Source organism: Bos taurus, chromosome 11, assembly GCF_002263795.3.
Source record: "Bos taurus isolate L1 Dominette 01449 registration number 42190680 breed Hereford chromosome 11, ARS-UCD2.0, whole genome shotgun sequence".
In the NCBI taxonomy this organism is placed as follows: Eukaryota; Metazoa; Chordata; class Mammalia; order Artiodactyla; family Bovidae; genus Bos; species Bos taurus.
In genome coordinates this window covers 21,270,245-21,295,616 of record NC_037338.1, presented here as the reverse complement: position 1 = coordinate 21,295,616, position 25,372 = coordinate 21,270,245, and the positions used below count along the sequence as shown (strand labels likewise).

Below are 25,372 nucleotides of genomic sequence, written 5' to 3'. Positions count from 1 at the left end.
GCTTTGAACCTTCTTTGTCATGGTTTAAGCACAAATTTTTCCACAACTCGTATTTGCAACATGTAATACAATTGGGTTAACTGATGCTTTGCCTTAAGGGATGTTAGGTGTTGCCTTGGGGTTTTTGGAAGACATATGGCATGACAGAACTGCCCCCTAGCATGGTGTATACTAGTCTAAGATGAAATGAATAAGCTAAAGACCTCAGAAGCATAAATTTCACATCCATGTTAAATATGAACATGCTCAATATTATACTGGGGGAATGACTTCAAGGTGGAAGTTTTCTTACAAGCATTTATTTTCCTCCAAATTTATTGTGTTTTTGTAATGCTGTGAAAAGTCTTCATTTCCCTTGTCCCAAGTGTTGTTCAAAGAGCCAGCTCTCAACCAGAGACTAATCTTCATCTCTTCAATGTCTCGTATGTTGATTTAGTTTCATATGTAGGTATTTATATTAGTTTTCCTCAGGGATTTATACATCAATATATATATATATATATTCCTACACAGATATATACAAGCTTTTTATCCTCATCTTACCACTTGACAATACAACTTTAAGTATGTTTTACACAGCTGTTCCTTGGTCAAGCTCATTTGCAAGAGCAAGTCGGTTTCTGAAGAAATCTTGTTTGGTGGGTGAAGGATCCATTGAGGGATTCTCATTAGTTTTTTCCCTGTATTCTGATCCACTGGACCTAAAATCTCAGCACACAGATAAAGTACAGGTTGATTTGGTTTTAATTGTTTTCAAATATTTTATCTAACCAAATTGTTTTGCATTTGTAAAACAGTTGCCTCCTAGATCTGGAATAATGTTTACTTCCCTTGAATTTCATGACTCAGGACATGTGTAACTAAGAGTTGCAGTGCACATAAAGAGTTGACCTTTCTAGTGCTTAATGGGGACACTTGTGACAATTGTGTATGACAGTGTAAGAAATCATGTAATAGCATTGTCAACAGGGGAGAAAGGATTAGAAAATTCAATAAATCCTATTTTCAATTCAATCAAGGAACTACTACACAAATTAAGAAGGCCCTTAAATTTTAAAGGATAGAATTCATTGCTCTCAACCAAGGTTATCAAGGGCCTTTACTTAATCTGGGCATTACATTACAAACTCTTGCTTTTGCTTGTTTTCATTTTTAAATGAAAAATTTATTGAAGCCAACCACACACATATGCTACATTTGGCAGAATGCAGAAATCAGTACAGTAATCAGATTAAGGAGATTCTATTATCTCAACCACCACATAGGAGACCAAGCCCAATTAAGAGGCAACAACTCAAAACAGTCCAATTGAGTCCCCAGTCGAGGGTGTATTCTTCCTTTCTCTTGGTTAAGCCAGTTGGGTAATCCATTCCAGCTCTGCACCTTCTCCAGTTTGTTCATGTCAGAAGTCCCTAGAGGGAGGAGGCTTTCTGGAAATAACCTCTGATAAGCTAGGCTGGGGCCCTTTGGCTAGCTTCAGCTCTGAGCTAGAATGGGTAAAAACTAGCCCAGTGACTAAGAAGCAATATCAAAAGACCTCATGCAAGGTGTATGACAGTGACGTTAGACATGAAGTTCTTTGTCCAAAGCTCCTACACAACTGAGCAAGTTCTCCAAATGCTGAGGCAGAGTCAGGCATGCTTCCACTATCCACAAAAGGATACATTCTTTCACTATCGTAGATACACTAGGAACGTCCTCACTGTTGCTATTAGATACGTTAATTATGACTCTATCATTTACTGAAATCATTGGGCAGAATGCAAACGTTCCTTTACCTTATTTAAGGAAAGAATCTAGATCCACACAAAGACTAAAATTCTGATGTCTAGAAACATAATGATTGATTGGATTTTTATTTTTAACTCTGACCCTGTTATTTGGTTTCACAGATGAAGGCCTTAGCTGTCTACCACACTTCCTCCATCTGGTCAGTAAGGAGCCCTTTTCCACTATATCCCAGTACATAGAGGAAGAACTTTCTCTCCTCAACCCCAGTAGATCTGGGTGTTCATTAAGTAAGATGATGGCTGGCTGGGCTGAAAGTCTCTTTCCTTTTCAGAAGCCGCCTGCAATTCTCCCCTGAAACCACCTCCTCAGACCCCACCCTAAAGCTCCAGGCTTTCTCTCAGAACTCCCCGCTACCTCCAGTTCAAATCATCCCTGGTTGGTGCACTTGTGCCCCAACTGTTAGGAAGATAGATTTTTGACCATGTCATTCTTTCCCCGTATCTTCTGTTATCCAGAAGACTAAGAATACCTAAAGCATTGCAGGGCGAGGGGGCAGGAAGTAGGAAGCAAGATTTGAATCTGGCTGCTGTTTCTTCCAAATTGTTTCCCCACATGATAAGTTTCTCATCAGAAAACATTCATCAAAACTTAAAATCTTTGCCTTCCATTTCCCCTCTTAGCTACATCTGATCTCTCCAAAGCCCACCATGTCATACTTTGATGGTTCCAACATGCAACTGTTTCATGTTTACCTGGAAATGGGAAAGCTCTGATGTCACCACCAGCCCCAAGGACCACAGAAATCTTCACCAGTTGAGTTCCCATTTCTGAAACAAATGCCAAAATCGCCCTGTCTAGTTTCCAAAGTCCACAAACTCAGCTTAGTATTTTTCTTTTTTAACTGCTCTTCTCACAAACCACCTTTGTGTCTGCAAGGTGTGTGAATGGCTCCTCATTTCTTGATATTAACTAACAATTAACTAAATGGTAACTTGCTAATCATTTTCAAGATCTAGTATTCCATGGTAGCCATGACTAGAAGCTAATTTTCACCCTTTTAAAGATATTTTTAGCTGATTTCTTTCTAATGCTTACATGGTATATGAACACCTCAACTTTAGGAACCTTGTGAATGTGTGGTTGTCAGGTTCTAGAGTAATGCATACCTAAATCACTGAAAAATAACCTGTGGAATCTAGGTGGAAAGCTAGTGGATTTGCTTTTTATCCCCTTTCTTTATAAAACAGAAATGGCTTTTGAGTTGCTAGGGCCATTCTGGCTGACTGCAAAGGAACACACATAAGGGCCAGGCAGGCAAACACTTGCTGGGCAAGATTAGGATGGCTGCCAGCACCTTCTGACACAGCCATCCAAATGTTTGATGGGAGGGGAACACACCTGTCCCTAACTTTCCTTCCCCTCAACTGACAGAGACAAAAAAATCACAAGTTGGGTAGGTCACGCAAGTACCAATTTACTACAGTAAGCCGTAAAGTTTATTTGGAGCTGGGGAAAACAGGAGGGCTGGAATCAGTGGTGCAGGAGCCTCTGACCTAAAAAGGGTTGCTTTGCTGACTGGAAAGACTGTCTGCCTTGAAAGCTTCAGGAACATGCAGATGGAGAAGAAAGGGAGCAGCAGAGCACCCATCCTGTCGGCCACGTAAGCTGGTCCTGACAATCAACAGGGCGACAAACGCACACTCGTTTGATGTGGATTTGTAAAGGGGTTACTATGTCCTAGGCACTAAACCTGGTAGCTGGGTCACTCTTACATTTGGATCTTAAGCTTCTGCTGACAGAACCTAGAACACTGAAGACCCTTAACTTAGTGACTGATCTCAAATGACCTACTGAGTAACATCTATAATCAGGTTTAAGTACATGTTTTCTCTTCAGCCATCTCCTTCCGTTTTCCATTTATATGGGGAATTAAAATGGGAAATGAGAGACAATCCCAAAGTGGGTAAGAATGGAGGAAGAACTTCAGACAGGCTCTAAGGAGGCAGAGAAGAACATGAGGTGCAGTTATCAATGGATTCTTGAGTAGTTGTGCTTTCTATGACATGGTCTGCTCCACAGTCCAAGCTGGGCAGACGGCAAAGCGGACTCACTGACAGTCATATGGGACTCTGTGGAAGTGCTCTCTCCGCAGTGTGTGATTAAAGAAAGAAGAGATTTCCATGGGACTGGTAAAGGGAGGGTGCTGACTGGGAAAGAGACCCTCTGAGGCATGTAAATTACAAAGTGCTAAAGAGGAAGAAACGGGTGACGAAGTAGAATTAATCATTTGGACGCCATATGCTTTGTCTTCCACTCCCATGAGAGTTGAGGATAAAAAGAGCACGTATATCCCTGCCCCTAAGCTGTCTTACAGAACCCTCTTCCCCTATGCACACCCCCAACCAAGGTATTGGCCTAAGTCTAAGATTCACACATAGGGATGAAGTAGCATTGGTCTCGGACTTCAGGACAGTCTAGATTCAAGTTTTTGAAAGCTTCCAGGTCAATGCTCGTACAATGGAATGGTCTACCTTCCATCCTGCTCAAAGGCAGGGGGACAAGGATTCAGTCCAGCATCAACCTATCACATGAGGTCTGTTCTGTTCCTGGCTTCTAAGAATCCTCATTAAAAAATTTTTAAAATCACTTAACGTTTTCCAACTTTAAGATATGTCATCTTTATTTTGACCAATTCTGGGCAGCTCTCAAGGACATGTGACCTGGTATCTACCCAGGATGAATGTGCCTGAGATAGAAACGGTCAGAGCATCATCCTCTCCCCCAGATATCTTGGGCATTTTTCATGACTTTTTTTTTATGATGTCAACTTGACTCTCCCTTTTCAATCCTTGTGAGTATGAGCATTCGGCCCTCCCAGCCTCAGAGGGAAGAGAACCCTTTCTCAGGTTTTCTGTTGCATCTGGCTCCATGCCTAGCTTCATCCCGAAGCAGCATTCTGGGTGTGTGGGGCCACCAGCCAAACAAGCCCCTATGGATACAAAAAGTGTGTCAGTGTAGACAGGAACAAGCCTCCAGAGGGCTGTGGGGAGGCAGGCAGTGAGCCCCGGGTGTGACAGAGGCAGCTGTTCTGGCTCTGATCCGTTTTGGACCTCTGAGGCCAGCCTCTAGCCTGACTTCAGTACCCAGGATGAACCATGTCTTGAAGTCACAGGGCTTGCTGCCAGCCTGACCTCCCAACACATGGGAGGAGGATGGGCAGAGTGTCTCTTTCTGGTTCCTCCCTGTACCTGTCTATATGCCTGGCTTCAGTCTGAGAAGTTCCTACATAACAGCTAGGACCAACCAAGTCACTCACGATTCCTAGACAAGCATCTCACACAGTACACGTGTATGACAAAGGATGCTTCATTCATGAGAAGAGTCAAGTGTTCTCATCCGAGTTGAGAGCTGCTGACCTTTCTGTGCTATGCTGGGGCCTTCTTGCCCTTTGTCTCTACTTTAGCAAAATGGAACAAACTTTCCAAGGTTCTAGGATGAAAATACTCAGGAGAAGCTACTCAAGCTGCTTTTTGACCTTGAGCCAAGTCTCCAGAGGGCCTACCAAAGCACCCCGGATACAAGGCGACAAGAAAGTATTACACAGCAGCGCTCACAGTCCTACACAAGATGTAAAAAGCCAGGAAAGCCAACCAGAGGGAGCAACAACTGTATGGCACCAACTTTACTTCCATCCGTATAACATTTCAGATTTTAAATACAAAGGCAGTGCCAGAAGTGGTGGCAGCAATTGGGTTGAGGCAAGAGGGACTTGTCTATGATAAAAGTAGGAGAGAACTAAGGGGATCCATTTGACCCTCCAGAAAGGATCCCCAAAATCTGCCAGAGGGCTGAAAGTAATTATCTAACATGAAAATTTAGAGAGTCCACAGCAAATCCTTGGCAATGAACCAGTGGCTATGGGAGGTTATAGAAAGATAAAATCTGGCCTTCTACGTGGTCATTAAAATGACAGGTCCCAGGCCACACTGATTTCTTGTTTCAAGCATTAAAAAGATGTGATCTCCCAGACTGATCTACAACAAAGTCAAAATACAGATAAAGCAAATTTCAAGCTAGAAAGCACTCGGGTGGCAGTGATCTCCCACCCGCTGTGGGTGTCCCTTTCACAGCCTCCCTAACCAGGGTCATCCAAATCCTCCTTAGGAGAATCCACTGCCTCCTGGGGCAGCCAGCCCCAGTTCCAGGCAGCTGCGTTTTTAAGAAAGTTCCTCTCTTATCCACTGTTCCCGGTCCTGGAACGGGAATGTGCAAAGGAACCAGCAACAGATCCATGACTGGGTGCTTTCCAACAGGCAGCACACAGTCATTATAAATGGCAAAAAGTGGTTGTTCTCTTGGGAAACACTGTGGTTTAAAAATAAGTAAAAATAAAAGGCTCAAGCAGTGGTCTTAGGAGTCTGGAGTTCTTAGCAGGATTCAGAAGCCTGCATACCAAAGTCAGGCTGGAGAACTGTCTCCAGGTCTCTCCACTGTCACACTTGACAGGAGGTGCTGGGTCAGGAAAGATCTAAATCTATGGTCCTAGAAAGGGATTCAATTCTCAGCTCATTGCCCCCAAATCAAGGGGCTCCAGCAGTCATGCACGCCCGGGCTACTCTAGCAAAACCGAACGGGCTAGAATAGGAACAGGGCTGTCTCTGCAGGACTGCTGCTCCCCCTTGCCTCTTCTTCCAGTAACAATGGGTGGGACCAACGATCAGAGAGACCTACTACTCTCAGTACTACCCTCCCTCTAGGAGAGGAATTAGACAAACCGACCGCAAAAATCCTCAGTCCAGGCCTGCCCCAGTTCTTCCATCAAGACCAGTATCTAAATTGGGAGAAAGTGATTTCCTGTGTTTCCTCACACGGGAGCTCCAAACTATGAAGTCAGCAACAGTGCCTTTAACTTTTCCATCCACTAAAATTTTAGGGACACTTGCTGTTTAAGGCTCACTGTGAGAAGCTCCTCTAAGAAGGGAAACGAAGCACCAGGCAACAACTCTAAGGGGGAGACAACAGGCCTGAGGACGGGTGGAGAAAGGGACAGCAGTCTCCCCGGCGGGTGATGGCTGGACTGGAGATCCCCCCACTGCCAAACGCTAACACTCAGTGCTTTTGTCTTACGTTTCATGCTGGCATTTGGCCAATGCCTCCCAGTCTGTGAAACAGTGCTTGTAAGTGCTGACCAAAATGACAGGTGGGAGATACCACACAGCAAGGGCTGAGAATCTTAGGGCCACAGGAAAGAAGTGCCTCGCTTTTGCCTCCTATGGAGTACGGAGACTCCATTAAAGTGATGTTTTAAGTAGGACCCAAGCCGAATCCATCCAATCGTTTCTGCTAGGGAAAACATAGGCAGATATCCCCCAAATGTGCACTAGTAACCAGGATAACTACAGGTCCCTACAGGCGGAAGAGCTGCGATGCCTGAGAAAACCTTCCACAGGCGGGGAGGTTCTGATGGTGCACCCATTACACCCAACCCCACTCCTCGCGCCCATGGGGATTTCCCAGGAGACCTCCTCTGCCCACTCCTCCCAGGACACAGGACTTTGGGAACAAGGAGGCAGGGCTAAATGACAGAGGCGGCAGAGGACAGAGCCGAGTGTGCTTTTACTCTAGGAGATCACAATAAGAAACATCTTCACCTGGCAGGAATTGTGGCTACCGGGTACAGGCACTGAGCTTGAAGCAGTTGTGTAAAACCAGGCTACTTGTTACTGTTAAAACCTCAAGACTTAGCCCACAGGGAAATGAGTTACAATGCTGTCTTGTCTAAGGGCTACTCACTTCTTTTTAAAGAGCTTGCGGAAGGAGCTGCGAAAGCCCCCTTTCTGGTCTTGCCTGGGGTTTTGATCGCTGAAAGATGTTTGTTCGCTTTCTCTTTCTTCCTTTGGACAGAATCTGGTGGCATCTTCTAAATGCATCTCCTGAAAACACAAAAGAGGGGTGTATTTTTACTCTTTTCCAAAGTTAACATTGATCCTGACTATGGGACAATTTTCTTTAACCTCTCACTTTCCTCTCCCACCCCAAAAGACTAATGACAGGCACCTATTCCAACTAAAGTAAACCTGGGCTAATTAAGAAACTAGATCTAGGGATTATTTGGGATTCTACTAAGATTCATAACTAAATAATGGAGATCAACATTTTGATGGCTGAGTGTAGCATTTTTGAAAGTGTGGTCCTAGGGCTACAGGATCAACTGGGGCTTTCATTTAAATGTAGGCTCCTGAGCCCAAAAACCAAACTATCTGAATCAGAATCTCTGAAATTAGGCCTAGCTAATCTTTTTGCACACAGATTAGGAAAACAGCAGTTTAAGGTATGTTCTTGCCTACCTGCACTTAATGTTTATATGAATCACCTTGGAATCTTGCTAAAATGCAGATTTTGATTCAGTTGGTCACAGGTGGAGCCCAAATTCTGCATCTATAACAAGCTCCCAAGTAAAGCATTTACTACTCGTGCAAGGACCAAATCTTGAGAAGTGGGCTTTTTAGGGACTTTTTAGGAAATAAATCTAATAGTTGAAGGAAAATCTTTCTGTGGAATCATGATCTTGATGAGATCTTGCCTTTGTGCAGCATTTCACACTTTACAAAGCGTATTCACAAATTTTATCTTATTTGGCCTTATCCTCACAACAACCCTGTGAGGTAGGTAAAGTATGGATTGTCTTATTTCATAGATGAGAAAACTGGAGGCAGAGAAGCCAACTGAATTGTCCAGAAGCACACAGCTATTTGGCAGCAGAGTCAGGATTAGAACACGGATCTCCTGACTCCCAGTCAGGTGCTCTTGCCACTAAAGCATATCGTCTTCTTTTTTGACTCTTAGCGACAGAACACTAAAGACTAGGGTTTGGCTGGCTCTGAGGGCAAGGATGGCAGATACACAGTACATCTGAGGAGATGGAACCCTAGGAGTTTTGCACACCTCATCAGGAAAGAGCCGATAGCTTTACAGATGGGGCTTTTGAAGGGCTCATCTTTTGCAGCTAAAACCCCATCTCACTCTGATTAATGGTTTTTGCCTGGCAAAACCATTTGTTGAGCTCCCAACTTTTCACACATCAACTAGGGGAAAAAAGACATTTGTATGAGCATATGAAATAAAAGCATTCTTTGCAGTTTATACTATAGGAGTTAAAAGATTTTGTATGTATATCTCTGCCCATTCCAAGTCACTTTGAGTTGGGACTTTTTCTACTTTCCTTGTTAATGAACTTTAAAAAATATGTGTATATATGTATCTTTCATTTTTGAATCCACTTTTTTTTTTTTTGGCCACGCTGTGCAACATGTGAGATCCTAGTTTCCGGACCAGGGATCAAACTCATCAAACTCATGCCACCACCACCCTTGCCCTGCATGGGAAGCACAGAGTATCAACCACGACTGCCAGGCAAGTCCCTAAACTTTTAAACTTGGACACATGCCTAACTTTGATTTATCTAAGAAATTTTACCTAATAGAACTGTATAAAGTTCAGAGTTGAAAATCAGAGGCAGAAGGAAATCTAAGAATCCCGGGGCCCTTCAGCAACCTTAGCTGGGCACACTCAAGTATTTCTGCCTTTCAGGAGCCAGACACAGACTTTGATTTCTGGAGTCCAGATGGGCTGGAAGCTCCAAGGTTCTTCATGTTCCTCTGGACTAATGTTCACCACTCCCACCTGGGGAAGTATTCAAAAGAAGACTCACTCCTGCCTTTTTTTTTTTTTTAAGGCCTATGAGCTTTCTTTTTTATATTTCCCTACACCATTCTTCACTTAGCCAATAGCTAAGCAGCTTTTAAAATTAAATTCAGACGTTCAAACTATCTAAGACTTCTCTGAGGGTTTAAATAGAGACCCTCCCATGTGCTCCCATGGTTTATTATAATTCTGTTTATGTGTCCCCTTCAGGGCTAAGCCAGTGGCCTTGGAGGGCAGAGACTGGATGTTGTTTATTTCTGAACCCTCAACATTTAGCACAGAGCCTGGGGTGAGGCAGGTGGTCAGGGTTTGCTGAAAAATGAATGGAGTCAGTGATCTTCAATCTCTTCCCACTCCTTTAGAAATAGGAACAGGTGGGACGCAGGGCCCTCACTCCTGTGGAAAATTGTTTCTCCTGGAGCAAAGGATCCCTAGTGCTGGATGTAAGGGACACTTAATGAAGGACAGTCCTTGACTGTCACTTTCAAGATGTTTCAATCAATACAGTGCTGCCCTGTAAATCCTAACCCTGCTTCTAAAATGTTAAACAAGAAGAATGGGGGCACAGCTCAGAGCCACTCTGTTACTCTCTACTTAATCAGAAATTGCCTTTGTTCCAATCACTTGCGGAGACATTGTTTATTCAGGAACTATTAGTCCTTTCACGAATATGTATTTAAACACTGCTTTAAATGTCCCAAGGCTTGCAGATGTCAAGGTGAAACATCAAAATACCAAACATCCATATAGAGGCCAAAGAAGGTGTTTGTGAGTCAATGCTTTCTGGACAGTTTGGTGCTGTCTTCGTCCAACTGGAGTCTGCAAAGTACCATGACACCCTTTTCCAGGCAAAAGGAAAACAAGTGGAAATGAACTTTTTTCAAGAGTCCCCAGGGAGAGAGGGCAACTTGCCTCCTCCCTAGCTATAAACAAGGGTGCAGGTCAGTGCTAGCACATAGGATTCGATATTTTGAACAATAAGGGGTGCGTTTAATAGGCAAAGAAGACACAGCCCCTGGGACTTCTGTGAAGTGTTTTGCATATGAACTGCATCTGGGAGGTGCCACAGCTTAAGCAGGAAAGCACAGAACACCTGTAACGCTTTAACTTGGTGGTGGTGGGCGGGGGGTGTTTTAAGCAGGTCTAAGAGGAGTCCTAGTCTTTTTGTCATCATACACATACATAGGTATGGCATGCTCCTGCGTCCTGGCCCTGAAGAACTAACACTTTCCTCCGAGGACCACTGACGGACAAGCCTGTAAGTAACACGGGCTCTCAGCATCTTCTGCTGCCCCCGCCTGGCCAATCTGCGTTCCCCTCCACGCTAGGTGAGCCCAGGCTGCACCCCTGGAGATCTAGGCCCGGGGTTGCCAGCGCTGTGGGTTTGGGGTTGGTTTTACTTTACCCTCCTTACTTCCAAATAGGTCTGCTTTTCGCTTTGGGATCTCTGTTGGGGAAAGAAGGTCCGGGGCGCCCCGCGAGCGGAGGCGGCTGGGCCGTGCGCCTGCGCGGCGCGCTCGGCCTTGAGCGGCGCGCGGCCGCCGCTGCTGCTGCGCGTGCTGTAGAGGCGCGGGGCCACGCCCTCGGGCGGCGGCGCGCGCGGGAACTCCTTGAGCGAGCGGCTCAGCGGCTTGGTTTTGTGCGCCTGCGCTGCTGCCTCCAGCTTGTAGGCGCTACTGCTGCCTGCCGGCGACGTGGCGCTCTTGGGCAGCGGCTGCAGCGGGTGCTCGGGCCGCTCGGCCTCCATAGCGAAGCTGACGGGCCGCAGGAAGCAGATGTCCAGGCTGGACTCGGAAGAGGCGGGCGAGCAGTTCTCGAAGAGGGCCGGAGCCTGGAAGGGCTCCTCGTCGTAGGGTGCGGGCAGCGCGAAGATCTCACCGCCATACTCAAACTCTTCGTAGGCCGCGGGCACGTAGCTGCGGGCGTCGGGCAGGAGCTCGGCCGGGGCGCGCAGGGAGCGCTCCACGTTGCCCAGCGGCTCCGCCGGCGACGGCTCGAAGTCCATCTCCGGGATGGCCTGCAGGGGCCCGGCGAGCGCCTTCACGTCCTGCTCAGCGGCACAGAACTGCGCCGGCGCCAGGAGGCTCTCGGGCCTCTCGTGCTTTCTGCCCTCCATCTCCCAGTCACTGGGCTTCCCGGGCTGCATGCTCTCCATCAAGCTTTGCTGCTGTTGGCTTTTCTTCACTGGGGGCATCAAATGTCTTTAAAGGGGAGACAATACAAAAGAAGTGTGCTTACGGTGTATTAGTGCGCGCCTGTCCCCGAGCAGCGCGAGGCTGGGAACCACACAGTGCCTAGCAGATACCGCTTAGACGCAAACTGTCTGCTCCCTCTTCTCCGGCCCTCCCAGGCTCCTCTGTGTGTTACCTACCAAGCGCCACAGGTTTGTCAAATTGAGGAGCCCCCAGGAGCCCTGGTCCCCCAAGTGGGAGAGTGAAAATAACCGTTTGTGAAGAGGATCCCGGAAGTACCCGTCTGAGCCCTGAGGCACTGTGTAGAGATGGCTGGTAGGCCAAGGATGCTCAGCGCTGACCCTCTCCACCATGTGTCAAGGCCCCAAGGCACATCTTTTTCTCTCTTCTCTCCCTTTTTTGTCCTAGCAGAGTCATAGAAAATCATGGAAACAACTTTTGTTCAACTCAAGGCTCTTCCTGCTTAAGAACAAATCCCAGATGAAGTAAACAGTAAAAAAAAATCTGGATGAAGTAAAAAAACATCTGGATGATGGTATGCGGGGTTCACTGTACATTTTGCTTTTGTATGTATTTGACATTTTCATAATAAAAAACTAAAAAATTCCCCGTGGCTATGAAGCATGCTATATAAGTCATCTCAAACTTCCATCCACAAGAACATTACCAAAATGAAAAGTCTGTCTCTCTGAATATGCCCGATTTCATGGAGAGTTATTTTGATTTGTTTCATCGTGGATAAAGAATAATTCACACTGGATACTTGGATAGCATACGCATCAGATTGGATGCGAATGCCAGTTCGGCTGGAATTTAATTGCCAGACAGATGAGAGTGGACTACGGCACACTGACCCAAACTAGTTATAGTTTATTCATACTAAATTTTGCCACAAAAAAATGCATAAAGAATGCAGAAGTAAACTGTAACACTATTTTTTGTCTGATGGTCTTAAGATAAAAATTAAGTGTCACATTTACAAAGATGAAAATATAGTAAAATGGAATGTTGACTTGAATTCTCTTTTAACTTGGAAGACTTGGGTTTCTTTTCTGGTTATTTTCCCAACAGAGTGCCATGGCAGCCATGTTCTTCCTCTGGGTGTAATCTCTAAGGATTTCATTTTTTAGGCAGTATAAGCCTTAACTTCAAAGAAGATAGTTTTATCAATGTCTTAAGAATTCAAGTGAAAAAAAAGCTGAAGTGATCCACAAAAAAATTCCATCTCCTGTCCCTCTCCCCTCCCAGGAAACGTATTTTTTTCTGTGTGGTATACTTGGAGAAGGCAATGGCACCCCACTCCAGTACTCTTGCCCGGAAAATTGCATGGACGCAGGAGCCTGGTAGGCTGCAGTCCATGGTGTCGCTAAGAGTCGGAGACGACTGAGCAACTTCACTTTCATTTTTAATTTCATGCACTGGAGAAGGAAATGGCAACCCACTCCAGTGTTCTTGCCTGGAGAATCCAAGGGACGGGGGAGCCTGGTGGGCTGCCGTCTATGGGGTCGCACAGAGTCGGACACAACTGAAACGACTTAGCGGCAGCATACTCTCCCTACAGGTATTCTAGGATTTTGTCTATAGTAGGAAAATCATCCTGGACTTTATGTATAGAAAGATTAATGTCTCAGATTTTCAGAATGATTATGAAATTTCACCATCCTGACTGCACATTTGCACTGCCATCTCTCACTCATGTGGTATGCTGTGCTAAGCCACTTTAGTTGTATCCAATGCTTTGCAACCGCATGGACTGTAGCCTACCAGGCTCCTCTGTCCATGGGATTCTCCAGGCAAGAATACTGCTGTGGGTTGCCATTTCCTTCTCCACCATCTCTTACTGCTAAGTGTTCTCAGTTTAAGAGATGAAGGCAAAAAGCAAACAGGATTTGAGTTATTGATCAGTTGCTCCTTCCATGATTGTAATTTGCGTTCTAAAAACTAGTGATTAAAAAATTGAAATAAGCTCAACTGCTTCTCACGTCATCATAATAATAGAAAAGCAGCTTTTTGCATGATTTCTAATTTTTCCTTAATAAAACCCAAAGCAGAAATTATAGTCTGAGGAATTAGTTTGGGGAGAATTGGTAAATTGGGGATTTGAAATTTTGAGTTTTGGTTTCCCTGATCTTCCAGAAGTCCTAGTTTCAGAGGTGGCCCAAGTCCACTTATCCTTCAGAGGTAAAATGAGTTCCAGATATGTGGCCTTATCCTTTAAAGATCATCAAGAAGTTTGCTAAATGAAAAAAACAGTTTAGTGTTTGAAAAGGTTGTGTGCAGAGACTTTAACAATGATCATATCCATTCACAACCCAGAACAGCTTTCAGAGAAGCTGAAGAACAGAGGTCATGAAGTCTATTTCTGAAGAAGCTTCACGGAGAATTGGGAGATGCTAATCAACATTCTGCATCATCTCAGACCAATGTCTCATCCTCAGAGCCCAGACTTCCTCTGACCCCTGACTGGGATAGCTTTTTTCCCCCCACTGTATCTCGTGGAGACATTAAAGCCCTACTCTTCTGAGAGCTATAAAATGCCTTCCTGTCATCTTATGGTACTCCCTTCCACTCTGTCATTGTCCAAACCCTGAGAGACTCATGCTGTAGGTGGGGGATGGTTACGTGTGGTAACATTGAGAGTAACCTCCAGCCTCTAGGCCTGCTCCTTAACATGAGTGCCTTCCTCTGGGATCCAGACATTGGGTCAGCTGTTTGCCTGCCACATATAAGACCTGATGGGAGAGGGAGGAAGGAGCCCTGTAAGTCATACTCCTAATCCAAGCTGGTTTGCTAACCCACACAGACTGGCCTGCTACCCTATACAGACCACCTGGGACGCGAGGGCATTGTCATTAATCTTTCCACAGCAACAGGTGCTTACGTGACAGCAGGTCCAGAACTGGGAGCAGAAGGGTAGGGTTGCAGCATCTCTTCTGAGTGGATCCCACTGTCACGGACAGCCTCGGGGCCTGCAGTGGGAGAAGCATCTTGCCCGGCGTTTGCACACTGGGAAGCCAGCCCTTTGTACAGCTTCGCCATGGATGACCTAATAGAATGGAGGTAATAATTCTCAGTGGAAAATCAACTCTCTGAATATATAGATTATACCAAGAAAAGTAGCATTTCTCAGATGAATCTCAGCTGTGAGCTTCTCGCTCTCCCCAGGCTCTCTACAAACTAGGTTGCTGATACATTAGAGTGCCAGCTGACTGCTGGTTGGGAGTGGGGATGCTGATCAATTGGCTGAACTGAGTTTGGGGGTAAGGGGGAGTACGGGGAGATGTCATCATTAGAGGAGCCCTGACTTGGGGGATAGCATCTTCTTCTAATGTGAAGCACCCATAGAAATGATTCTGTTTTCCTCACTGGATTGGGATGAGGTTGGAAAAAACCCAGGTTATTAGGAAGCTTTGTTATAATTTGCTTCTGTTCCCTTTGAAGACCAGATTTTCCTTAGTCCTCCCTATTTCTTCTTAGTGTGAAATCTGTTCAATCACCACCCTCTCCCTTATTTATTTTTATCCATAGCACTTAAAACCATCTATCTTATTTATTACCTGGCTATCCAGGTCTAAAAAGTAAGCTCCATGTGGCAAAAATTTTTGACTGTTTTGTTCTTTGCAGTGTATTCAGTTTGCAGAACATTACTTGGTATACCATAGGTGCTCAATAAATACTTCTTGAGTTAATGAAAGAAATCAGATTTTAGCCTTTAAACTGCAATTTTAAACCAGGCAAGTTTAGCGAAATAACTATTTTTGAGGTGGTTAGCAACATGAGAAAATAGAAGGTCCCCATAAACATTACAGCAAATTTGCTTATTTTTCTAAAGTAATTTCTACCAGCTAGTAAGTACCTCCCTCCTGTAGCCAGCCTGGCCACCTCTCTTCCATTCCTTCTCTCTTCTGCCTCCACCACTGCATTTCAGCTACTTTACATACAATGTGGTTACTTGCAACAGACACTCACATTGACTGTGTGTATCCCTGTTCTCAGAAACCTTTGGTCAACCCTCTAAACTTCACCATCAGAACCTTACTTCTTGAGCTTTTTCCGTTTCTGAATAAGCAAATCCTCATTGCACTGAAAAAGCAGGGTGTAGTGTGAGATAAATACTCGCAGGCGCTGAACACACACCAGAAGTAGGTAATAGTCAGGGTGTTCCTGCTCTGTGAACTTCAGGACATTCTGGATGGAAGAAAAAAGGAAGCAGCATTGCAAAGTTAGAATGAAAGGTTGTTTTGTCTCTTCTGTACCTTGCCTTGATATGCTGTGAGAGTTTGGAAGCCATTTACTCAAAACAATACCAATGGCCAATTTAATTACAAACTGAAAAGTCAAACTTGTTGTTCCCTTTTTCCATCGCATCTCGGGAAAATAACAGTCATTTTTGCTCCTGTTGGAGTTGAATTTGAACATGTGGAAAATTAGAAGGATCTACTAATTAGATCTCTGAAGTAATGGAGCCATTCTAACAATTATTGTCTCTAACCAATGGTGGGAATATCAGGCATCAGAGCTGGAAGTAGGGGGACGTTATGATCAAGCCTGGCCTATTACCCCCTCCCATTACAATGCCTGCTGTGCTGTAGTGGAGCATGCATGCTGGTTGGGATTGGGAAAGCTAACAGTTACTGAAGAACTATACAAAAAAGATCTTCATGACCCAGATAATCACAATGGTATGATTACTCACCTAGAGCCAGACATCCTGGAATGTGAAGTCAAGCGGGGCTTAGGAAGCATCACTACGAACAAAGCTAGTGGAGGTGATGGCATTCCAGTTGAGCTATTTCAAATCCTAAAAGATGATGCTGTGAAAGTGCTGCACTCAATATGCCAGCAAATTTGGAAAACTCGGCAGTGGCCACAGGACTGGAAAAGGTCAGTTTTCATTCCAATCCCAAAGAAAGGCAATGCCAAAGAATGCTCAAACTACCACACAATTGCTCTCATCTCACACGCTAGTAAACTAATGCCCAAAGTTCTCCAAGCCAGGCTTCAACAGTACATGAACTGTGAACTTCCAGATGTCCAAGCTGGTTTTAGAAAAGGTAGAGGAACCAGAGATCAAATTGCCAACATCTGTTGGATCATTGAAAAAGCAAGAGAGTTCCAGAAAAACATCTATTTCTGCTTTATTGACTATGCCAAAGCCTTTGTCTGTGTGGATCACCACAAATTGTGGGAAATTCTTCAACAGATGGGAATACCAGACCACCTGACCTGCCTCTTGAGAAATCTGTATGCAGGTCAGGAAGCAACAGTTAGAACTGGACATGGAACAACAGACTGGTTCCAAATAGGAACCAGTTCCAATATACGTCAAGGCTGTATATTGTCACCCTGCTTATTTAACCTATATGCAGAGTACATCATGAGAAACACTGGGCTGGAAGAAGCACAAGCTGGAATCAAGATTGCCGGGAGAAATATCAATAACCTCAGATATGCACTTGCCACCACTCTTATGAAAGAAAGCAAAGAACTAAAGAGCCTCTTGAATGAAAATGAAAGTGGAGAGTAAAAAATGTGGCTTAAAGCTCAACATTCAGAAAACTAAGATCATGACATCAGGTCATGGCAAATAAATGGGGAAACAGTGGAAACAGTGACAGATTTTACTTTTGGGGGCTCCAAAATCACTGCAGATGGTGACTGCAGCAATGAAATTAAAAGATGCTTACTCCTTAGAAGAAAAGTTATGACCAACTTAGACAGCATATTAAAAAGCAGAGGCATTACTTTGCCAACAAAGGTCCATCTAGTCAAGGCTATGGTTTTTCCAGTAGTCACATACAGATTTGAGAGTTGGACTACAAAGAAAGCTGAGCACTAAAGAATTGATGCTTTTGAACTGTGGTTTGGAGAAGACTCTTGAGAGTCCCTTGGACTGCAAGGAGAGCCAACAAGTCCATCCTAAAGGAGATCAATCCTTAGTGTTCATTGGAAGGACTGATGCTGAAGCTGAAACTCCAATACTTTGGCCACCCGATGCAAAGAACTGACTCATTTGAAAAGACCCTGATGCTGTGAAAGATTGAAGGTGGGAGGAGAAGGGGACAAGAGAGGATGAGATGGTTGGATGGCATCACCGACTCAATGGACATGAGTTTGAGTAAACTTTGAGAGTTGGTGATGGACAGGGAGGCCTGGCGTCCTGCAGTCCATGGGGTTGTAAAGAGTTGGACACGACTGAGCGACTGAACTTAATTGAACTGAACAGTTACTGAGTGCTTCCCATTGCCAAGCACTAAATCTTTTACATTATTTTCTCATTTAACTTTTACCACAACCCAGTTAGATAGGTACCATTCTTACCTCCATTTAACAAAGAAGGAAATCAAGGCACAGTGAAGTTAAATAATCTTCACTGGGTCACACATCTAATGAAGATCAAAGCCAGGATTTGAACTCAAGCCAGAGAGTAGACTCCGGGTTCTTGTTTGCTTACTTACACACTGCTTGCAGGACCTGGGTTTCAAGCCTATATTTTTTCCACCGACCAAATATCTTAACTTGGGCAAATTACTTCTTTGTCTCTCCATTATCTAAAGTGTTAATAATGATACCGATTTCATGGGATAGTTGAAGATTAAATTAGATAATTATTATGAAATAATGATTTCAAAATATAAAGCCACATACAATTGAAAGTCTTTTTAATATTAATACTGGGCTACTTCTACCTGGGACAAATTCCAAGCAGTTCTGAGATACTTTCATTGAATTCCTTAGAAAAATCAGTCATCAATTAAACCAGAACAGGTGGGTAGTGGGAAGAAGAGGGACTGGTAGGGGTGTTGCTGAGTCTCTCTCAACTCAACTCCCTCTAAAATGCTACAAGCCTATAGGAAAATGGTGTGAAGATGTCAGCTCATCAGCTTCTCCATGCTTCTTTTCATGACACAAGACATAAGCAAGGTATGGTAGATAGACCCTTGGACACAAGTCAAAAGAAAGTAGTCAGAATAGAGGTAAGTGGGGAGCCTGTATAGATACTTCTTAGGTACCCAAGGGGTAGGGCTGGGAGTGGAGGTGAATTTAGATGGCTGTGGAACCAAGATGGAAGGAACTGAATAGGTTCCCAGGATCTGGCAGGAGCTGCCCTAGAAAGATCCTGGATCAGCATAGGTGTGAATTGCTGGTAAATAAAGATAGAATTTCCTTTTTGGCCTCACGAGCCAAAAACTTTTGAGGATGAGATTTTAGCTCATACCACAAGGTAGAGATAGGGTAATCATAAAAATCTAGATTTTTAGATTTAGAAATATTAATGATTCCTTGACCCTTTATGGTGTCTGTTCATTGGAAGCCCAAAACAACTGTTTAGCATGAAAATCAGCTTGGTAGCTTGACCAGCCATGCCTACCTGTAGATGTATCAGATATTCAGGGATGCGCTGGACTATATGAAAAAACAATGTGTAGATGTCAGACTTAATCTCTTCATCACCCTGAATGAAAGAAAGTTGGAGTCAGTCTTTAGTGTGCCTCCAGTTCTGGCTGCAAAACTGAGGTCAGTTCCACTAGAGTAGCAAGGGTTTACTAGAGCATTTTCTTCATGGAGAGTGTCACGAAACATTGATCTGTCATTGGAGAGGCTACTTATTCAGGGACATGCTCAAGAAGACACCTCTTTGCTAACAAAGAGTGTGTCATATTCTTCTTTAGAATCTACCCAAGTGTCCAAACCACCCCCTCCCCCTCCCCACCCTCCAACACCATCTTAGCAAAGTGAGCACTCAGTAAATTAGACTTGAGTTGACTAAATTTGTTAAGGTTCTTCAGCAAGTAATCTGTACAATGTTTTTACCAACAGGCATTAAAGGTGCTTTGAACCTCATGAGAATGAAGAAGGGAGAAACTGGCAACAGGAAACATGCTGGACTTTCTTCATGTCCCTTCCCTTCCTTTCTCCTTTCTCAAATATTAGCTTGGTCAAAAAGTTCATTTGGGCTTTTCTGTGACATCTTATGGAAAAACCCCCATGAACTTTTAGGCTGACTCAATATTTGCTGAGTGCTAATATACGGTAGGTATTATACTGGGTTGAGAACAGTCAGAGGTTGACGTAGAAAGTTAAGAGAGCCTCTCACCTCTTGTGAAACTTAATTAACTCTTAGCTTTAGAGCTTCTGATATAGTTCTTTTCTATTGACCTAAAATAACTAGAATTGCTTTATATGTATATGTGCTTATTGAGCATCTAATATATCACTGCAGTAGCAACACTTAAAGCAACATGACTAGAGCCATTTTATAATCTTGTAAAATGACAGACACACTATGACATGAATTTAATATTCAGATTAATACATCTAAGTCTATAAAGCCCAAAACCGTTAAGGTTGCAAACTGCAGCCTGAGGATCTCTGGTTAGAATATTTGTTTCCTTTGTCTGTATTTCCAGTGGAATGGAACAGAAGTTCAGTAAGGAAGAGCAAAGCCCAAAGCAATGGCACTGATCCTTGAGTGGCTCCTTGAACCCCAGGGAGGAGAGTCAGTGGCCTTGTTCAAGCCATTCCCCAGCCTGGAGAACAAGCTCAGAGTACATGTGCTGTGTTTTCTGGAAAGGTGAGCAACATAATGTAGTCACACATGTAACCAAAGGAGAATGCAAACAGAGTTAACTTACCTCCTTCAGAACAACCACATGAACCAAAGAGATGCATTCGGGCAAGTCCCTCAGGTAAGCAACATAATAATCCAAAAAATTATTCTTGAAAACAAACAGAAAAAGTCATGGTAAGAACCTGGAGACAGGAATGATAATAATTAATATGCATGTTTGTTTGTGCTCAGTTGCTCAGTCATGTTCAGTTCTTTGGGACCCCATGCACTATGGACCACCAGGCTCCTCTGTCCATGGGATTTCCCAGGCAAGAATATTGGAGTGGGTTGCCATTTCCTACATCAGGGGATCTTCCTGTCCCAGGGATCGAACTCACATCTCTTGCATCTCCTGCATTGGCAGGCGGACTCATGCATATTTAAAGGAGTACTTTGCAGAGATTATTTTAATCATTCATTAAATGTGTTCAGTAATATTTGTTTTGTTTTTTTATTCATCTTTAAAAAAACTTTTTGGTTTTAAAGAAAATAGTCCTATGGACTTGGAAACCAAAACTCAGTATCCCTGCTTTAATGAAAGTGAAATGATAAACCAAAGCAGAAAGAAGGTGCCATGTAAGTTGAAAAAATATTTTAAACAGTTAAATGATAAAAATGCAAATTTTGTTTTTTAACTACTCTCTGCTTCAATCATCTACATCCAAATGAGGAACTTTTTCCAACTCACCTCAGAGGGTCTAGATCTGGAATTCTCGACTTTCTCCACTAATTTCTTATTCACCTATGGAATATCCCCTCAGGAAAACAGTTTTCACCTCTCAAAGTTATTTTCCCATAGGTATAACAATTCTCAGCTCAAGAAAGCACACTGAATACAAATGAGTAAAAGTGAGTTTAGAGGGATGGCATTACATCCACTCTATACAAGTAAATAATTTGTAAACTTGTATTATGAATCATTCATATACAGAGGTCAACTGAAGGTAAAATCTGACTTGCAGACGAATTTCAATTAACCCATGTAATATTTTAAAAATAAATTTTCACACAAAATTCTGGACTTTCCATTTCTCTTAAAATACCAGATCTGGCAACTCTAGTCCTTTTTCCTGCATAATAATTGGATAAAGCTGAGCAGCTATTCCTTATAGAAAAGCATATGTGCTCCACTTAAGCTCACTTCCCAGTAGTATTCCCACATTGTATTACATTCAGCTCATTTCTACTTACTAATGTCATCTGCTGGCCCTGTAGGCATTTGAGTTTGCAGATTGTGACCTAAATCATATTTTTTTTTGAAGAACATTACAGAGTTTAAAAACTTAGCATCCTTTCTCCAAGAAAGTGAAAACAAAAAACATTCTAGACAAATAGCTACCCATCACATTTTTTAAAATCTTTAAAAAATGAAATTGTGTGTGAAAGCATATACATATATACAAATGCCCATATATGTATTTTATATGTATAGATAGATATATGTGCATGTATATATACACACACACACATACATATACATCATATTCAATGGGGGCAGTTATAGTTCAGCATAAAAATGATGAACTGGAACTTAAAAGACTTGGGTTCTAGCCACAGATCTACAAATATCTAGATAGCTGGGTAATTTCAACCATGGTTTTTTCTCTGAACTTTATTTCATTATCTGTAGAACAAGGAGGTTAGACTAGATCTCCTCGGACTCTGAAATCCACTGATTCTAGATTCTCCATTAAGAGAAATGGACATGGAAGACACAGATGCATGTAATTCAAGTTTATAAAGGATTAAGAAAAAAAAACTTACCTCATCATTTGTTAACTTAAGGAATAAATCTCCAAGGACTCCTTGGCGTGGCCACTTCAAGACCCTTTCCTGCAGAGCATGAAGCAAATCCAGGTGCTGCTGGACAATGTACCGTAAAGAGCCAGGGAAGAGGCTTGAAACAGAATAGAGACAGGATGACACAAACCAGGTGTAGAGAAGAAAAGGCTCTTCAAGAACATACGGAACAAGTCCAGTTTTCCCAGTCATTCGAAATATTTTGAGTCACAGGTCTGCCTTTAGTATTCAAAAAAAAATTTGTCACTGTCAGCCTCACAGCAGGTAACCTCAGACCACAGAAAGACCCCTTTACTGATGACTCCTGTTCAAATGTGTATTGAACTAGTTAAGAGCATTTCGCTTGAGTGGCCTTTTCAAAGCAAAATGGTACACTCTTATTTGCTAACTGCTACTGCAAAGTCACTTCAGTTGTGTCCGACTCTGTGCGACCCCATAGATGGCAGCCCACCAGGCTCCCCTGTCCCTGGGATTCTCCAGGCAAGAACACTGGAGTGGGTTGCCATTTCCTTCTCCAATGCATGACAGTGAAAAGTGAAAGTGAAGTCGTGTCCGACTCGTAGTGACCCCATGGACTGCAGCCTACCAGGCTCCTCCGTACATGGGATTTTCCAGGCAAGAGTACTGGAGTGGGGTGCCATTGCCTTCTCCACACTTATTTAGATGACAGTAAAATTTTAAGGGTGATCTTTTTCATGTTTTAAAGTTCTTCCCACTTGATATGCAAATCATCTATTCTAATTAATGCTGCAGATGACAGCACTAAGGTGGCACTTGGTCATTCGTAGCTACCAACTGTACTTAGTTAGAGAAGGAGGAAATTTCGTTTAAAGCTGGAAACTGAAAGTTCAGGGGATGAGGGCATAAAAGTGTTACTTTTCCCTTTCCTTCAGTTTCTAAGAGGAATCTGGGAATGCATGGAGTCTTGCCAGAGGAGGCTACAGCGTAGGTCTGGCCTGCTAGTCCCAGTTTTGCTGAGCCCCCCTCCTGCTCTCCCACCCTCTGCCCTCTATCTCAGTGTGTCTCATTTATTTCAGAGGAAATGAAGGAAAGAAGAGAGAAGTCAGAGGAGGGTGGGATGGAGAGGAGAGTCAGAAGGAGAATCATGGGAGGAAGGAGAAGGTGGACTGGATGGTGGATTGGATGGAGAAGCGGGGTGAGCAGAGGCCTGAAGGAGTGAGGAAGGAAGAAACAGGAGTAGAGCCTTGCTGGGCCACAGCAAGGATGTCAGCTCCAGCTTGGGGTCTGGGGGAACTGAAAGTAGGTTCCCCTGTGCTTTCAAGATCACAAGGTTTTTCATGTTCATTTGGTTGGTTTTCTTGATTCTTTTGTTTTAGGTAAAAAATAGATTTACTAATATCCTTTGTAAAGAGGTTGCAGGAAAATGAGGCAGGAGAGGATGGTCATGTCCCAGGTCTCAGGCAGGTTCCTGGGACAGGCCACCACGTGAGAGTTCTTGGCTTTATGCAGAAAAGAACTCAAGGGCGAGCCATAGGTCTGGCCTGCTAATCCCAGTTTTGCTGAGCCCCCTTCCTGCTCTCCCACCCTCTGCCCTCTACCTCTTTTATCTAAAGTAAAAGCAGAGAACACATTCCATAGGCAGAATATGGATCTGTCTCAAAAGGTGAGAGCAGCCAGGACTACAAGTTGGGGTACTTTGCCACCCCCAAACAAGCAGACCTCTGTTGAGAACAGTAGGAAGAACACCAGTTTGGAAGGAGGTATTTTCAGCCCATTTCCAAGCAAAGAAAATTCCCCTGTGGTTGCAGCTCAGAGTAGACACACAAATGCCAGCCTCCCATGAAAAGGGACAAGGATTCTTTCTACTCCAGTCTGCCAACCCCTCCAGTCCCTGTGCCTTGAGTCTCCATGTATGTGAAGCCCACTGATCCCTAAGCACAGGAGGAGAGGCCTCCTGGCCTGATATAACAGGCTCGGAAGACCTAAGTAATCCCTGTCCACATCAGAGGGAATTTGGAGGCATGGCTAGGAGACAGTCTAACTGGGAGAAACCATAAAGCTGATGGAGGAAAGCAGACCTGATCACATTGAAAGAGTGAAACACTGCACCCACAAGAGACCTAGACATGAAATATTTCTCTCCACCCAGAGGCTGACAGTGACTGCAGGTAATATTCCTGGCGTGACACTGTGAGATGTTAGGGCACAGTGGTGAGATCTGAGATTGTGATGGGTGGTCAGTGTAGGTTGTATAAAATGTCTTGATTTATCTCTTCTTTTTCTCTCTTTCCTTCCTCTCCTTTTTTTTTTTTTTTCCTTCCTTTCCTGTCCTGTCCTGTCCTTTCTTTCAAGAAAGCTGTCTTCTGTTACACTATGACCAGTGTACTTGCAGAGTTGGACAGCTGGTAACTCGGTTGGAGTCCAGGTTGCCTCGTGGACAGTCCACTGGAGTGACAGTGTAAGGTTTTAGGATGGGGATCACAAAAGGCTAATACCCTCATTAAGTTTCACGGAAGCATGTGAGTTACATGAAGAGTGATGATTTGAGGTGGATTCTGTGCCAAATGGCTTCTCTGATAGCTCAGTTGGTAAAGAATCTGCCTGCAATGCAGGAGACCCTGGTTGGATTCCTGGGTCAGGAAGATCTGCTGGAGAAGGGATAGGCTACCCACTCCAGTATTCTTGGGCTTCCCTTGTGGCTCAGCTAGTAAAGAATCTGCCTGCAATGCAAGACCTGGTTTGATCCCTGGGTTGGGAAGATCCCCTGGAGAAGGGAAAGGCTACCCACTCTAGTATTCTGGCCTGGAGAATCCCATGGACTGTATAGTCCATGGGGTTGCAAAGAGTTGGAAATGACTGAGCAACTTTAACTTTCATTTTTCACTTTCTGTACCAAATATTGAAAACAGGCTTTAGATTTTTTTTAATTTAATAAGGATAGTATTTGAAATTAGGGCAGAGTGCAGAGGAGGTGAGCCAGGAAATGGGGAGAAGGAAAAAGAAGTGAGAAGTATAGACACACTTAACCTATTTCACTGTTTTGCCTGGAGCCTAACCTGACTCCCAGAAGCAACTTTTTCATTAGGACAAAAATGTTAAGTGCTCAATTTATTTTCTGTTCCTAACCGGGGGTGAGATTATGGCAACATGAAAAGTTTATTCTTTCTAAAGTCTTCAAAGTAATTTCAACGCCTGCAAGACAGTACTTTAGCAAGGAAATAAACTAAAAGCAATCAACGAACATCCAGTTATAGTTTTAAATTAGTAACTTAGGTCAAAACAACTCCTGAGCTTCAGCTGCAAGATGAGGCATTGATAATAAAAACACGTGCCACCTAGTGGTGATCTGAAGCATACAGTTCGTTGAGCTCTT

General features: G+C 43.7%; 1 protein-coding gene across 3 annotated transcripts in view; it reads right to left on the bottom strand.

The window, feature by feature from the left end:
* Positions 1–25,372, bottom strand: part of ARHGEF33 (Rho guanine nucleotide exchange factor 33) — a 41,172-nt gene continuing 15,800 nt past the window's right edge. The window contains exons 7-14 of one of the 3 annotated variants that reach the window (XM_024999376.2): positions 22,003–22,135; positions 20,264–20,347; positions 19,000–19,083; positions 15,667–15,815; positions 14,509–14,673; positions 10,841–11,636; positions 7,525–7,664; positions 1–701 (exon numbers count right to left, since the gene is read on the bottom strand). In XM_024999376.2, the coding sequence (XP_024855144.2) occupies positions 572–701; positions 7,525–7,664; positions 10,841–11,636; positions 14,509–14,673; positions 15,667–15,815; positions 19,000–19,083; positions 20,264–20,347; positions 22,003–22,135 (1,681 nt within the window). In that variant the 3' untranslated portion in view covers positions 1–571. Of the gene's footprint in view, positions 702–788; positions 4,721–7,524; positions 7,665–10,840; positions 11,637–14,508; positions 14,674–15,666; positions 15,816–18,999; positions 19,084–20,263; positions 20,348–22,002; positions 22,136–25,372 lie in introns of those variants that run through there. The other 2 variants (XM_059891727.1, XM_059891728.1) reach the window with 2 other exon arrangements.